The 17,293-nt window shown below is 46.2% G+C and overlaps 1 protein-coding gene across 1 annotated transcript; it reads right to left on the reverse strand.

The window, feature by feature from the left end:
- Window positions 1–4,887: 4,887 nt before the first annotated feature.
- On the reverse strand, window positions 4,888–9,244 carry LOC118089695 (fucolectin-like; the record flags this gene model as incomplete). Its single annotated transcript, XM_060278182.1, has 3 exons — window positions 4,888–5,051; window positions 7,608–7,911; window positions 9,205–9,244. Coding segments are annotated over 3 exons (504 nt in total), but the record flags the coding sequence as incomplete, so codon positions are not given.
- Between the last annotated feature and the right edge of the window lie 8,049 nt (window positions 9,245–17,293).

The raw sequence follows: 17,293 nt of genomic DNA on the forward strand, positions 1-17,293 counted from the left end.
AACCAAAATGGTCAAAGGCTTGGAAACGATGCCTTATGAGGAACGGCTTAGGGAGCTGGGTATGTTTAGCCTGGAGAAGAGAAGGTTAAGGGGTGATATGATAGCCATGTTCAAATATATGAAAGGATGTCATATGGAGGAGGGAGAAAGATTGTTTTCTGCTGCTCCAGAGAAGCGGATACGGAGCAATGGATTCAAACTTCAAGAAAGAAGATTCCACCTAAACATTAGGAAGAACTTCCTGACAGTAAGAGCTGTTTGGCAGTGGAATTTGCTGCCAAGGAGTGTGGTGGAGTCTCCTTCTTTGGAGGTCTTTAAGCAGAGGCTTGACAGCCATATGTCAAGAATGCTTTGATGGTGTTTCCTGCTTGGCAGGGGGTTGGACTGGATGGCCCTTGTGGTGTCTTCCAACTCTATGATTCTATGATTCATATATGAGATTCTCTGAATCTCGCGACTTCCCCCCACCCCCTGCATGGGTCCTTAAAATAATTTTTCTAAGGCTACATATCATTACGTTCTCCACAGTTTTCATCTCTCCATATTATCCATGTCTTTCGTTTCTTCACAAGTTATTTTTAAAGTCCAGCTAACGCTTTTATTTGTTTACAATGGTCTCCTCAGTCAGTCATGAATTTCCCCCATTCTTTTTTAAAGTCATTATCTTCTTGATTCCTGAGCCTCCCAGGCGGTTTTGCCATTTCAGCACTTCAGTCCAGGAGTCCGGATTGCCATTCTTCCTCAGTCGGAACTGTTGGTTCTTTCCATCTTTGGGCTAGTAGCTTCCTTGCAGCTGGTGCCGCTTACATGAACAGACTTTTCTGGTCCTTTTCTGGGATGTCGGAACCTGTAATTCCTAGTAGAAAAGTTTCTGGTTTTTTGACAAATGTTATTTTAAACATTTTTTTTTTCCAATTCATTCCCCAAAAGACTTTGTTATCTTACGTGACCACCACATATGATAAAAGGTACCCTCCATTTCTTTACACTTGCAGCAAATATTGGAGCTTGTTCTATACATTTTAGATAGCTTAGTAGGAGTCACATACCACCGGCACATCATTTTCATATAATTTTCTTTCAGTGTACAACATGCTGTGAATTTCAAATCTGCTCAGTCTATCAGATTCTTAAGGGTAGCTGTTGGGGGATTCCGTTGCCTTCAAGCCCTCCTGAGAGGCTTCCTAGAGGCCCCTGGCTGCCCATTACTGGAAAAGGGACACAGGATGAGATACACCGGTGCAGTAGGTGGCGGTGCTGCGGTGCAGTGCGTGGTGGCAGTCAGCTCAGCAGGATCCTACCTTCGTCGCCAATGAAATATACTCGGAGTCGAGAGTGAATTTCATGCTCTTTATTCAGCTCGTAGTCATCAAGGAGAAGAAGAGAAGAATGCCCTTTTCCCAAAACCATCTGCTTATATACATTATTTACACAATGGGCTTTGCGTGATTGGCTACTTCAGGGCTACACCTGTGGGCCAATCAGTTTGTGGATTGACTTCTGCCAGTCGCCTGATTGGCTGCTCCTGCAGGCCAATCAGATTGCGGATTCACTTCCACCTGGAGTTGGATTGGGTGGCTCCTGCGGACCAATCAGACTGCTGATTCTGGATCCTATTGTTCTATGATTCAGCTGAGTACATAACAACACTTTTGGCCCAGTCCAGCGAAGCTCCTCACGCCTTCTCCTGCCTTACAAAGTGTGGGGTTTACTCATGAGTGTAGGGAAGAATAGGGAAAGGGGAAAAGAAAGACAGACAGACACTTTGACCTGCAAAGCTCTGGTTCGAAAAAAGGAGAGAGAGAGACCCTTCGCCCAGGCTACTTTAATCACACAAAAGAATTGCGTCATAGAATTCAAAACAACCAATCAAATGCATCAACACATCCCAAAAAGGTATCACATGGGAGAGGATCAGGTAGCAGAGAATAGGTGAGGAAAAACCAGGAAGGCCTTTCCTAGGCTACAGATCTATCTGCACTACAAAGCATGCGGAACAGGAGCAGAGGCAGGAAATCGTAAAGCAGTAAAACACACAGGAGCCTGTGAAATATAGCAGATCTACATCAAAGGCACTTTGGACCCTTTATGGTGGGAAGGATGTTGCAAAGGGGAGGAAGGCAGATGCCTTTTGCCTGTATGCACCTGTAAGGGGGAGAGATTACAGAGAACCTCCCCCTCTCATCAGGAGCAGTTCGTCCCCAAGCAGCCATGAAAGCGCGGGGTCTGAAGGGGCTACTCAGGAAGCAGAGAGAGCCAGGTCTCCGGCAGCATGGGAGAGCCCCTGCTCCACAGGCGGGAAGAGAGAGAGATGGAAAGGGGGGACGGAGCGTAGACCCTTTCCCCCGGCACCAGAATTAAGGAGGAGGAGAAAGGGGAGGAGATTCACTGTCCCCAGGCTGTTATGTTGGTCAAAGTCGCGAAAAGGGGCAGTGCCGGATTCTGAAACGGAATGAGAGGACATGAAACCGACAGCTCACTACACTGTAAATAACATGCACCAATAAAGACTCTTTTAAAGACAAGTATGTGGAAAGTCGTTACTCAAGAGTAGCCGTAACAACCTCTGACAGCACCAAATGGTTGTGCTTGCCTGAAACCATCTAAGGTGAAGCGTGATTTTCCAAGTATAGAGAAATGGAGACTTAAGCACCCTGTGGACTTTATATCGCAAATCATACACTCTATAACCCAGGTGGAAAAAGTCTGACATAATGAATTATAAAATTCAAGTCATCCTCTTCCTGACAGTAGAAGAACTTCCTGACAGTAAGAGCTGTTCGGCAGTGGAATTTGCTGCCAAGGAGTGTGGTGGAGTCTCCTTCTTTGGAGGTCTTTAAGCAGAGGCTTGACAGCCATCTGTCAGGAATGCTTTGATGGTGTTTCCTGCTTGGCAGGGGGTTGGACTGGATGGCCCTTGTGGTCTCTTCCAACTCTATGATTCTATGATTCTATGATTCTATGATTCTTCAACCACACACATGATCATAAATCTATGATTTCTTTCAATAAATCCCTGGGATGCTACTGCTACAACAAAGGACATAAAACAAAGGAGGCAGGCAGGCCAGTCTCCAGGACAGGCTGGTCTGACCCTGGGGACATTGATTCCACTGCAAGACAAAGGCCTCACTTTTCCAGGGGTCATTAACTGCCACACTTCGCGGCTCAAGGATCCACGTAGGAGACTCCATAGCCAACAATGGCAAATGCAGCCCCATGTAAGCTCTATTGCCTCCTCCTTTCCCAGGTGCAAAAGAGACCCAGGGCAGGATGCCAATTCAGACCACCCAGATAGATTAGGTACCCACCTTTGCATCCTTACAGATTCACAGCCAGGCGGCTGATGCAACAAAGCATCGGATCTGTTCAACCATTTCCCTTGGAGATGTTTTAAGTATTAACTGGTCTTTAAATATATAAAATATATAAAAAATCTCCCAGCTTCCAACTGTTCCCCTAAAACACCTGCTGCATCCCGTCGCATAACCCCACATAGGCAATTCAATGCATGACAGCCCCAAGGAGCGGGTCAGGAGGTTCGGAACATGAGAATAGCCTGCTAGATCAGGCCCATGGCCCATCTGCTGCTGAACATCCTTTGGCCACAGTGGCCAACCAGAGAGCAGCACATGAGCGAAAGAGCAACTCTCCCCTCCCGTGGTTTCCAACAACTGGGATTCGGAATTGTCAGGGGATTCTTGCGACTACTCTAGAGTAACGATGCTCCGCATGCTTGTATTTAAACAGTCCTCATTGGTGCAATCTATTTACAGTGAAACTGGTGTGTAAAAGCATGTCTGCTTAGTCCGAAGCAGAATCCGGCACTGGACCGCCCCTGGACCTCCTCCAACATAAGAGTCTCGGGACAGCAAATCTCTTTCCCCTCCTTCTCCTGCGTAATTCCGGAACCGGAGGGGAAAAGGGTCTACGCTCCATGTTTTCCTTTCCCCCCCTCTCTCCCTCTTTCCTGTGTAGCAGGGGCTCTCCCTTGTTGCCAGAGCCCTGGGTCTTTCTCTCCCCTTCCTGAATGGACTCGCTGCTATCGCTGCTTGTGGAAGAACTGCTTCTGATGAGGGGAGGGGGGTCCCTATATTCCCTTCCCCTTACAGGAATCCTTTCCACTTCAAGATTAGAGGACTCTACTAATTCCTGCGAAGCACTGTAGAGGTTTCAGCGTGGATCTTATATATTACTTGTTTCCCTTGGGGCAGGCGTTTCAAGCGCCTGGATTCCATTTCTTCATGGTGTTTTGATTTTAGGGCACTTTTGATTCAAAAAGCCACCCACTCCACTTCTTTTCCTAACCACAACAGTAACACAAACTTGTTCTAGAGTGTTGTCTTACACACACACCTTGGCCCTTCCTTCTTTCAAAGTCAATAAGGGCCCATCAATTAACTGTCTTCCTTACGGGCCCTAAACTTCTACCAAGGTTCATGATAACAGCTTTAGGAAATTGTGATGGTGGAGGGTGGGGGAGAGAGATAATCTTCAGTATTAACCCTCGCCTGCACTATCATCAGTTGTGGGGTGCAATCACTTCAAGGAGTTCTGGTCCTGAATGGTAAGGAATAATGCGTGCAGGTGGGATTTCTACACCCATGTCCTCTTAGAGCAGAATTCTCTGGCCTCCCTCCTTGTGTGACTAGTTCTCTTTGTGAGGGATCCCTGGCAAATAGGATTTGCCGTCTCCACAAGGTGTCATTTGGCTTCCTCTATGGCTCTGCTCTCTGGCACAGGCAAAATCACAGACACCCCCCCCCCCGGTTCTGATGAACAAATTGGAGAGAAAAAAGAAGGCTGCTCAGAGGATGTTTATTGGAAAACCAACACCGATTCCATCAGTTCTGTTCTTGCCCCTTTCCGCATGACACGTAGCTGGTGATCCCTAAGGCTCATCCTCCAACTTTGTCCCATAGACTTCCACCTCACACAGTGTCAGGATAGCTGGTTCTCCGGGGTGGTTCACGCTCACATAGCGACCCTTCATCCCCTGGCAATGGAAGGTACTGATGGAGCCACAATTGTAATCTGTAATCTTCCCACAGCTGCAGAGGGAAAAGGGAGGTCAGCCTTGGGGTGGAAGCCATTCAGAATTACTCCATCTACCCTCCGGGGTATTTCCATGGCTGTGGGAGCCCTGTAGCACAGCTGCCAGGGATTCCTAAAGCACTCGGCTGATGATACTCTCTGGACTTGAACATGCAGGTAGAAACGGAACCTCGGATTCCATCCCACACGGTCCATCTCGGAGGATCGCATGGTCAATGTTGTTGTATGACAGGATAGCTAATCTGTGGGCCTCTGGATATTGTTGGGCTCTAGTCTCATCAACCAGCATGGCCAATAGCTATGGATGATGGGAGCTGTAGTCCAACAACATCTAGAGGGTCAAAGGGAAAGTGGGCAGTTATTTGGACTATGGACCAAATAACTGATGCAGGGGGCAGGATGGAGAGGAGTCGAAGGGAACAGCTCAGTTTCGTGCTTGCTGAGGGAGGTAGGAGTGTCAGGGAAGAAGTGGGGTGAATGGAGAGGGAGGGACATTGGGGAGGAAATATTAGAAGTTCAGCCTTGGGCTTATGAAACTTATGAAACGGCATCCGAGAGGACAAGTCAGAGAAGAAGCAGGAAATGGCTGTTGCCATTCCACACAAAAGCAGGTCTTGAAATATGGCCAGAACCAAGTCTTGCTCTGTCTCCCCCCACATTACATATAGGAAAAAGGAATTAGAAGTTAACCAAAAACTTTGGAAGAGCAATTTGAAGTCCACAGCATGGTACTCTTTGAAGGAGAACTACCTGAAAATGATTTACAGGTATTCAACTCCGAGCAGACTTGCTAAAATGTGTAAGTCTAAATGAGATAAGTGCTGGCGATGTAACAAAGTTGAGGGTACGTTTTATCATATGTGGTGGACTTGTAAAAGGGTAAAAGAGTATTGGGAAAAGATATATAATGAATTGGGGAGAAAAATGCTTAAATGTATATTTCCAAAAGAAAATGAGTCCTTTTCGTTGGGGATAATTCAGAGGGAAATTCCCAGGTGTCAAAAAGGACTATTTATGTACACCACTACCGCGGCCCATGTCTTGTTTGCCCCCAAATGGAAAACGAGTGAGGTCCCAACCAAAGAAGAATGACAACTTAAACTGATGGAATACTCGCAGCTTGCAGACTTAACATATAGAATAAGAGAACTAAAAGAATGCACGTTTAAAGAAGAGTGGAAAATGTTTACTGAATATATGGGTAAGCGTTCATTTAAAATGCTGGTAGCATTAAGATAAATTCAACAGTGTAAATAAGTTTGGGTGGATGTAACAATGGAGTGTTGTTGTTTAGTCGTTTAGTCGTGTCTGACTCTTCGTGTCTGACTCTTCCCATGGACCATAGCACGCCAGGCACTCCTGTCTTGCACTGCCTCCCGCAGTTTGGTCAGTTGTTGTTGTTTAGTCGTTTAGTCGTGTCCGACTCTTCGTGACCCCATGGACCATAGCACGCCAGGCACTCCTGTCTTGCACTGCCTCCCGTAGTTTGGTCAAACTCATGTTCGTAGCTTCGAGAACACTGTCCAACCATCTCGTCCTCTGTCGTCCCCTTCTCCTAGTGCCCTCAATCTTTCCCAACATCAGGGTCTTTTCCAAGGATTCTTCTCTTCTCATGAGGTGGCCAAAGTATTGGAGCCTCAGCTTAACAATCTGTCCTTCCAGGGAGCACTCAGGGCTGATTTCCTTAAGAATGGAGAGGTTTGATCTTCTTGCAGTCCATGGGACTCTCAAGAGTCTCCTCCAGCACCATAATTCAAAAGCATCAATTCTTCGGCGATCAGCCTTCTTTATGGTCCAGCTCTCACTTCCATACATCACTACTGGGAAAACCATAGCTTTAACTATACGGACCTTTGTCGGCAAGGTGATGTCTCTGCTTTTTAAGATGCTGTCTAGGTTTGTCATTGCTTTTCTCCCAAGAAGCAGGCGTCTTTTAATTTCGTGACTGCTGTCACCATCTGCAGTGATCAAGGAGCCCAAGAAAGTAAAATCTGTCACTGCCTCCATTTCTTCCCCTTCTATTTGCCAGGAGGTGATGGGACCAGTGGCCATGATCTTGGTTTGGTCAGTAACAATGGATTACTGATTGGTTTAGTTCGTGTAAAATATGCAGGGATGTATGGTATGCAAAATGAACCGTCGAAGGAGAAGAAGGGAATTCATTGATTTAATTCATTGATTGGTATCTGAAGAAGTGTGCATGCACACGAAAGCTCATACCCAAATAGAAACTTAGTTGGTCTTTAAGGTGCTACTGAAGGAATTTTTCTATTTTGCATTGATTTAAAGAATGCTTTGATGGTGTTTCCTGCTTGGCAGGGGGTTGGACTAGATGGCCCTTGTGGTCTCTTCCAACTCTATGATTCTATTCTATTCTATTCTATTGTAAGGTTTAAATAAACATTTGAAATGTAATTTAGAAAATTAAAGTGTGTGTGTGTGTGTGTGTGTGTGTGTGTGTTAACTAATCCAGAGCAAGTGAACTTGAGGGTGTCTACCAAGATGCAGTTTCTGAGGAGAGAGTGGGGAGGGGAGAGGCAATGGGAACTTACAGGGGGTTGGACTTTCCATGGTCAGCCACAGAGTCTCCCACGCGGATCTGGGCTCCCAGGAGTCTACTGCCGCAGCAGTCCACGCGGTTCTTCACCACCACGGAGGAGATGGAATACTGCTCCCCCAGGTCCACATACCACCACGGTCCATCTTCAGAGTTGGTATGGGTGCAGGAGCCATGAAAAAAGACCCCGTCAGAGTTCCCATCGACAGCTTTGCCGGCTGACGGATCTCTTGGATGTGAGTAAGTGGAGGACTGACAGGCTGGGCGGCCTCTGGCCAAGTTGAGAGCTGGAGCAACAGCTGGATGGAAAGAAGACGGGGAGAAGTAAGAACAGAAGAATAGCCCTGACGCAGCAGGATCAGGCCAAAAGGGCCCATCTAGTCCAGCATCCTGTTCTCTCAGTGGTCACCCAGATGCTTCTATGTTTCCTTCATATTAAGAACTAGCAGTTAACATACTGATAACAGCAGTGCTAATAAGCTAGGAATAAATGTCATTCTGTTTTACAAAATTTATATTGCATTTGCCAGTAAAAACCCCCACTAAATAATCAATAATTCTGGCAAGACAGAGCCTTTGTGGGTGACCAATTTCCAGGTGGGGAATTCATCAGCTCTGGTTGGGGTTGCGATGAGGTGCACAGTTTGGGGAAATTCCTCCAGGCATCTTTCTTCCTGGAGCCTCATCTGGCCTCCTTGGCCAGAAAAACCCATTATCACCTTGGGCTGGTACACCAACCGTGCCCTTTCTGGAACAGGGGTGGCTGGGCTGCTGCGATTCATGCATTGGGAATGTCACAAGTGGACTACTGTCATGTGTCCTATGTGGGCCTTCCCTTGGTATTGATCCAGAACCTGCAACTGGTGCAGAACATTTTGGCTGGGGTGCTGAGTGGAAGACCGGCCTGCAGAGATATGACACCTGTGCTGAGGGAACTGCCAATCACCTGCCAGGCCATGTTCAAACATTCAAAGACCAAAATATTTCTGGGCCAGGTAACCCAAAAGTCTGCCCTCTCGTGCACAGACATGAAGGATCTTTCAGATCAAGTGTTGCCAACCATTTTGAACCAGTGGCTACATTTTGCTGTGGGTGCCAGTTATGTCCTGGGTGCCCTGGTGGAGGGGAGGGGAGAGATGACATAATGCAAAATGATCAAGAGTATAATTATTGCTGCTTCTCCACGCACTCTCAGGCAACCTTCTGTTTACGCTCTGCTCTCCCCCTTCCAGGGAACAGGTTGGGTCCTATAGCTTGATACGGCATTGTGGGGAAATTTCACTGGTCCATTATATATATGTATGTATAATAATCTTTATTTAATTTACATATTTACAACCAAATACATTTCACTTACATCAAATTTTCTTCAACTTTGTTTTTACATAAAGCAAAACCTCTCAAAACTTACAGAGGCTTTGCAATGGATCACGGGAAAATATCACACACACCCCTACTCATTGAGTAAGAGGACGCCCAGGTTTTCACCACCACAAAGCAGCTTTTAAGCTATTGGTTTGGGGAGGAATAAGAGTGATCACGGGAGGGGAACCATTTAGCCCCACTTTCCCCTCCCTCTCCCCAGGTCTTACTAGAATGTTGCGCATCAGAATCGCAGCTCTGGGTCACCCAAAATCCGGCCAGGAGCACCAGGGCCAGCAGCCAAGTCCGAGCGAGGAGCATCCTGCAAGGGGGAAAACAGAAGGCAGTGAGCGAGGAGCCCATAATGGAGCCATGGGGGGGTGGGGGTCTGGCTCCCCCTTAGCACCATTGCAGGGCTTGGGTGACAGCTAAGAGTCCTGAATTCAGAATCTGTGGCTAGGCTGGCCATAGGAACTGTTCTTCTCCAAAGAAGAAAGATTTGGATAGAATATAAAAGGTTAAGATGTAAAAGATATAGAAACAAGGTAATATTAAAATAATAACTAGAAAGTATATAAGATTTAGAGTTTACTACTGAAGATATATAAAGAATCGCAGAAGGAGGAGGAACGAGGAAGTCAATAGATTAGTAATAAGGGTTATAAGTTTAAATTTTTGTGTTTTTTTGTATTTTTGTATTTTTTGTATTGTTGTGTTTTGTATGTTCTTTTTCTGTTTTGTATTTTGTAAATGTTTTTTATTTGTTTGAAAAAAATCTTAATAAATATATTATAAAAAACAACAACAAAGTGCTGGAGATCCCTAACAGTCAGTTAACAGGCTTTAAAAAATTAAAAATTCAGCTTTAGATTTACCCAATAAGGATCAGGACCTTTTTTGTGGAGGGGGTAGGGTAGGAAGTTCTAGACTTCAAAGATCACATCCAATGAGTTTTCTTGACTTACCTTGCCTCTCTTTCTTGGGATCTGCAGAAGCGTCTGCTGCTCTTGGTGGGACAGAAGACACAGGTTCTTCTCCCCAAACTGGAACTGAGACCTCCCTGCTTCCAAAGGAGTCCTGCATCTCCAGGTTTTATCCCCCTCCCAATGGGCAGCGCTTGCCTGACGTGGCTCAACTTGGCCAATCAGAAAGGCGTTGACATCAGGATCTAGGGGATCAAGATCAGGTTTTGACATCCTTCATCTGAGTAGGGTCTGAGTGGGCTTGTGTGGTTTCTGACTCTCTCCCAAGAGGAAATAACAGACACCTCCTTGGCAGGAGATGATTTTAGAAGAAGACATCCTCATTCCATTTATCCCATTTAGAGAACCGATGGGTGCCAAACTGAGCGCTGATACTAGCAGGTCCCAACCACATCAGCTAAGCTCCAAAATGAACACCTTGTGGTCAGCCCTGTGGAAGGAGAATGAGTTGTTTTGAACTTCTACCACCCCGTGACTCACCTCCATGTTCTCTGGGCAGCTGTAAGAAAATAAAATAAAAATTCTTCCAGTAGCACCTTAGAGACCAACTAAGTTTGTCATAGGTACGAGCTTTTGTGTGCATGCACATTTCTCAAACACCAGCCTTGGATCCATCACTACCTTATATGGCTCTAGGGTCGCTCTGAGAGACTCCACATCCCTGGACTGGCCAAGCGCTGTCTCACGGTGTGCATAGGACCAAGAGACATGGCTGGCGAGGGAGCTGCTGCAGTGCTCTGCAACACTTGTGCCATGCTTGTCTTCTTGGCTGAAAATGCGCACAAGTATACCTGCAGCAAGTGTGACCGAGCCGCATTGCTGAAAGAGATAGGACAATGTGAGGCCTGCACACTTCAAGCTATTGGGCAAGATGAGGAATTTCTCAATAGAGCAGAGCAAACTGTCCTGAAACAGTGCTGAGGGTGAGGGGGGGTCCCTAGGGAGAAGGAAGATCACCCAGTGCAGGGGACAAGTCCCTGGAGGAAAGTGATGCACAGAGAAGCAGGACTCTCAGGAGTCATACAGATTTTAAAACGTTTTTAAAATAATTAATCATAGAATCATAGAGTTGGAAGAGACCACAAAGGCCATCCAGTCCAACCCCCTGCCAAGCAGGAAACACCATCAAAGCATTCTTGACATATGCCTGTCAAGCCTCTGCTTAAAGACCTCCAAAGAAGGAGACTCCACCACACTCCTTGGCAGCAAATTCCACTGTCGAACAGCTCTTACTGTCAGGAAGTTCTTCCTAATGTTTAGGTGGAATCTTCTTTCTTGTAGTTTGAATCCATTGCTCCGTGTCCGCTTCTCTGGAGCAGCAGAAAACAACCTTTCACCCTCCTCTATATGACATCCTTTGATACATTTGAACATGGCTATCATATCACCCCTTAACCTTCTCTTCTCCAGGCTAAACATACCCAGCTCCCTAAGCCGTTCCTCATAAGGCATCGTTTCCAGGCCTTTGACCATTTTGGTTGCCCTCTTCTGGACACGATCCAGCTTGTCGGTATCCTTCTTGAACTGTGGTGCCCAGAACTGGACACAGTACTCCAAGTGAGGTCTGACCAAAGCAGAATACAGTGGTACTATTACTTCCCTTGATCTAGATGCTATACTCCTATTGATGCAGCCCAGAATTGCATTGGCTTTTTCAGCTGCTACATCACACTGTTGACTCATGTCAAGTTTGTGGTCTACCAAGACTCCTAGATCCTTTTCACATGTACTCCTCTCAAGCCAGGTGTCTCCCATCCTGTATTTGTGCCTTTCTTTTTTTTTTTTTTTTTTTGCCCAAGTGTAGTACTTTACATTTCTCCTTGTTAAAATCCATCTTGTTTGCTTTGGCCCAGTTGTCTAATCTGTTAAGGTCATTTTGAAGTGTGATCCTGTCCTCTGGGGTATTAGCCACCCCTCCCAATTTGGTGTCCTCTGCAAACTTGCTCAGGATGCCCTCAAGCCCATCATCCAAGTCATTGATAAAGATGTTGAGGGAATTAAGATTCCCTCACAGTGAGGTTGACTTTTCTGCTTTGATGCCCATGCTCTGTAGCATTTCTGCAACAGTAGATTTTTTTCTACTCCAAAGATCAAGGCTGCCTTAAAGCAGCAAAGTCCACTCTTTCCCACAGCCGCCCTATCTCTCTGGAGGTGGGGTCTCGCCTCCTCTACGAAACACTTGGTTTGTTCTTCTTGAAGAACATACATTTAAAGAAGATTGGAAAACATTTGTTGATGGAAAAGAATTGTATACAGCTGAAAATGCTGGCAGCATTAATATAAATTCAACAGTGTAAATAAGTTATGTTGGATACAATAATGGAATACTGAATGGTATAGTTTTTTTAAATAAAATATGCAGGGATTTATTATATGTAAAATGAACCATGGAAAGAGATTGCAGTCGTTAACAGTCATCCAAAGGTTTACCATACCCATTGAGTCAATCACCCATCTCCCACTACCCTTCTGAGAAATACCCCACCCCACCTTCCCACTATCTATAAGGGCCTGGTGACTTTTCCTTCAGTGTATCTGAAGAAGTGTGCATGCACACGAAAGCTTATTCCAAAGCTTAGTTGGTCTCTAAAGTGCTACTGGACAATTTTTTGATTTTTTTTCGACTGCATCAGACCAACACAGCTACCTACCTGAATCTAGAATCATGGAATGAGAAGAATGGAAGTCATTGAGTATTTTTAAATTGTAAAACAGAAAATTTAATAAAAATTAAATATATATATATGAAACACTTGGTTTGTTACTATGTTGTGTATTTTTGTGTTTTTATATTGTAACCATCTTGTGATCCTCAGTTGAAGGGCAATATAGAAATTTTAATCATCATCATCAAAATGTTGTTGGTCTGTAGGGGAAATTCCATCCCCCCAGATCTTCATTCCACAGCCACAGACTTTTTCATGTTTCCTCACCCAAACACCTTGGGAAATTGGGCTTTGGTCCTGTATGTGCACCATGAACTCAGCCTCTGAAATTCGGGTCCGATAGACTGAAGAATTCTAAGGCAGACGGTGGGAGGGCTGAGGTGAAAGACAGGCAGGAAGGCAAATCCGAAGAGCCCCTGAACAGCCTGGCATGTCAACATTAGCAATGTAAGCCTTGTTTGATTCAGATTCGGACTTGCTGAATTACCAAGCAACTGTCCTTCTCCAAAGAGCTGGAGGTCCTCATGGATTTTAACATGCCCTCAAGAATGAAAAATACCGTTTCTGGACTCTTTGAACTCTGGACCCTACACATTCACCCCACCCCCACCTCCAACTGGGTGCTGGCTCCCTCCCACAGGAGGAAATAGCATTCCTTTTTAGCAGGTGCCAAATGATCTGAGTAAAGGAAAGACTTCAAATGAACAGTTAATGCATGTTTGGAACAAGCAAATCCTAAAATGAGTATTTATTTTGGCCGTGGCCCATGCCCATTAAGCTTTGGAGTCAAGAGTCTTGTGGAGGGAGGGTGGATGTGCTTTGGTGATGCAGTCGGGGGTGGGGAGGGATGGAGACGCAACGTCAGTTTACCTGTGTGAGGTCAAGGGGCTCTCTTAAGAACTTCAGATGAACCTTCTGGATCAGAGTCCAGAATCCTGTTCTCTCAATGGCCAGCCAGATGCCCATGCGAAGCCCATAAGGAGCTGGGCACTGCAACCGAGTTCTCGCTACTTGTGATTCCCAGCAATTGGCATTCAGAGGAAGATCGTCCATGACAGAGGAGGAAGAACAGAGCCGTCTTGCCCAGTAAGCATTGAAGCCTTAGCTGCCCTCTGGCACTCCACTTAGAATCATAGAGTCATAGAGTTGGAAGAGACCACAAGGGCCGTCCAGTCCAACCCCCTGCCAAGCAGGAAACACCATCAAAGCATTCCTGACAGATGGCTGTCAAGCCTCTGCTTAAAGACCTCCAAAGAAGGAGACTCCACCACACTCCTTGGCAGCAAATTCCACTGCCGAACAGCTCTTACTGTCAGGAAGTTCTTCCTAACGTTTAGGTGGAATCTTCTTTCTTGTAGTTTGAATCTTACATAGGTCACTTACATAGGTCATAGATAATTCTGATAGAAGAGGGAAAGGTTGCTGTTCTTGTTGGCCTCTGTTGGTCTCAAGAGACAAAGGAGTCTCTGGAGGTGAAGTTAGACCATTGCGTCAGTAGCACCAAATCGACCTCCTCAGGGTTCAAGCCTGGGCAGTGTGTATGGAGGTCCTGGGCTGCCCAGACAGCAAGACCCTGCCCCCTTCAGTCTCGCTAGACCAAAGGAAAGCAGAGAAATTACATTTTGCACCAGCTTGGCTGCAGGAGTTGCCAGAAGGAGGTATACAAGGCGCCATCCATCTGCCTTAGGGACTGCACTCCGAATTTGGGTGGGGTTACTCACCCTTTTCTTCTCCTAAAGGTATCCCACAAGGCAGTAGAGCAGGCACCCCCAAACTTCAGCCCTCCAGATGTTTTAGACTACAATTTCCATCATCCCTGACCACTGGGCCTCTTAGCTAGGGATCATGGGAGTTGTAGGCCAAAACATATGGAGGGCCGCAGTTGGGGATGCCTGCGGTAGAGGTTTAGGACCAGAGTTTTCCTTCTCCTGGGAGAGCTCCCTTCCCAAGTTGATGAGCCCCATCCCTCCCTCACTTCCCTCTACACTCAGCATGTGGAAGAACCTCCTTCTTGACCATTGGATCCACTCTTGGCCTCATCCAGTCAACCTCCTGGAGCCTGCTTTTGCATGCAGTCCCTAACTCACTAAGGGTTTGTGACCCTCACCTGGTTTAGGTGACTAGTCAAAGCTGCAGGGCTCAGGAAAAAAAACCCCAGACTGACTGCTGCTAATGTGCCTACCCTCTGGCAAGATTCCAGGGGAGGAAGGCAGAGATGTTTCTATGGGTTTGTAGAGGCCATTTCAAAAGGGAAGCACCCCTCCCTCCACAAGGCTGACCACAAAGTGTTCATTTTGGAGCTTAGCTGATGTGGTTGGGACCTGCCAGGATCAGCGCTCAGTTTGGCATCCATCGGACCTCTAAATGGGATAAATGGAATGAGGATGTCTCCTTCTAAAATCATCTCCTGCCAAGGCGGTGTCATTATTTCCTCTTGGGAGAGAGTCAGAAACCACACAAGCCCACTCAGACCCTACTCAGATGAAGGATGTCAAAACCTGATCTTGATCCCTAGATCCTGGTGATGTCAACGCCTTTCTGATGGGCTGGGTTGATCCATGTCATGCAAGCACTGCCCATCGGAAGGGCCATCGGCCATCTCATCCAGCATCCTGTTCTCACTGTGGCCAGCCAGATATCCCAAAGATGTTTGACCGTGTGTGACAGAGAATGTGGCCTGAGCCCCAGGTGACACCACAGCTTCAGGTAAACGAAAAATCATTCGCTTGGCATGGGGAAAGAGGGAGGGCGGTGGCCTCAGGAGAAGCCCCCCCCCCCTGCTCATGCCTTGCCTTGGGCCCCAATAAGTTCACTCACAAGAGGAATGGACAAAGGTTGGTTTATTGCATGAAAGGAAAGCGACAAGAGCGAAATGAGCGCTGCTCCAGGCAGCAATGTTGCAAGAGAAGGAGGCAGCTGTTCCTTTGGTGCTTACGCCCCTTGGTCTAAGAGATCCAACGCACCCTGGTCACCATTTCTTTCAGCTCCTGCCATCGGGACAGAGATATAGAACAGTGCAGGCAAGAACGAGCCGTCTCAGGAACAGTTTCTTCTCTAGAGCGATTTTGGCCTTAAATGGAAAGCCTGGACTTTGAAGTCATCTTATTTTACTTGTTATTTTGTATTATATTTACTGTTTTAAATTAGGTTTTTGTAATTTTGGATTATGCGGGATGCTTTATCGGAGTGGATGTAGCAACCGAGTAATTTCGTTGTTCCCGCAAGGGGACAATGACAATAAAGATATCTTATCTTATCTTATCTAAGAGGAAGAAGGATCCCCGTGGAAAGGCTAAAGAAGTGTGAGTTGGTGACAAGAAGGTCCCTGGTGGATCCTGAAGGAGCATCTCCTCCCCCATCGTTTTGCCCAGACACTGAGGTCCAGCACCGAGGGCCTTCTGGCGGTTCCCTCGTTGCAAGAAGCCAAGTTGCAGGGAACTAGGCAGAGGGCCTTCTCGGTGGTGGCGCCTGCCCTGTGGAATGCCCTCCCATCTGATGTCAAAGAGAACAACAACTACCAGACTTTTAGAAGACATCTGAAGGCAGCCCTGTTTATGGAGGCTTTTAATGTTTAATAGATTACTGTACATATTTTATTTTTCTGATGGAAGCCACCCAGAGTGGCTGGGGAAACCCAGCCAGATGGGCGGGGTAAAAATAATAAATTATTATTATTATTATTATTATTATTATTATTATTATTATTATGGTTAACCTAGGATTTAAGTATCCTTTTGAGACAACGTTAAGCTATGGAGAGGGCAGGGGATCTTTGAGATAAGTCATACATTAGAACCTCTTCATCCTGTTGGTTCTTTCCTATTAAGTTCCTGCCTGTTTCAGATTTTGTTCATTGGTAGTTGAAAAAAAGATATAATCCCAGTAAGAAATGGCCAAACCGGTTATCTTTCCAGGGTTATCTTAGTACTGTCTGTGTGGAGCCCATTCTTTTCACAGGAGATGTGACTCAAATGTTGTTGCCAACACCTGATTACCGTGCTGATCTGGACCTCAAGTTCCAGGGCATATTCAAGGCACGGACTTGCACCAGGGTCAAGTAAATTAACAGAGGGGTGTATTTTATATGATGTCGTGCCAACTTTTACATACGTCATGATCTACAGAAATAAACCATGGAACCTTGAGAAGTCTGTACTGAACCATGAGAAAAAGTTCAGATTGGCATACACACACCATGACACACGCTTGACACCATCCCTCGGTAAAAAGCCAACGATTTCAACCCCAAGGAGGTATTAGTGAGCACTACAGAAGATACTTCATCCTCTGTTGGCTCTGCATTGGGAATAATGGATCTACACTGTCTGGAGCAGAAATAGGTTACAGCTCATATGGCACAAAAGTTGGAGCTGGTACCTCCACTTGGTGGTGGACGCCTGAATTTTTACACACCTTCCGTGCAGGGTTTTTAAGTTCTAGTTAGCTTTCGCCAACCTGGTGCCCGGTGTCAATTATATTGTGCCATAGGGGACCTGGCAGTAGGGCTGCAGAGTATGGGGCTCAACACTATGGCAAGGGAAGACTTCATTCTTGCTGTGATGGGTTTTCAGCAGTCTCTTGGTCTATGCCAGGCATAGGCAAACTCGGCCCTCCAGATGTTTTGGGACTACAACTCCCATCATCCCTAGCTAATAGCACCAGTGGTCAGG

Source organism: Zootoca vivipara, chromosome 8, assembly GCF_963506605.1.
Source record: "Zootoca vivipara chromosome 8, rZooViv1.1, whole genome shotgun sequence".
NCBI classification, from domain to species: Eukaryota; Metazoa; Chordata; class Lepidosauria; order Squamata; family Lacertidae; genus Zootoca; species Zootoca vivipara.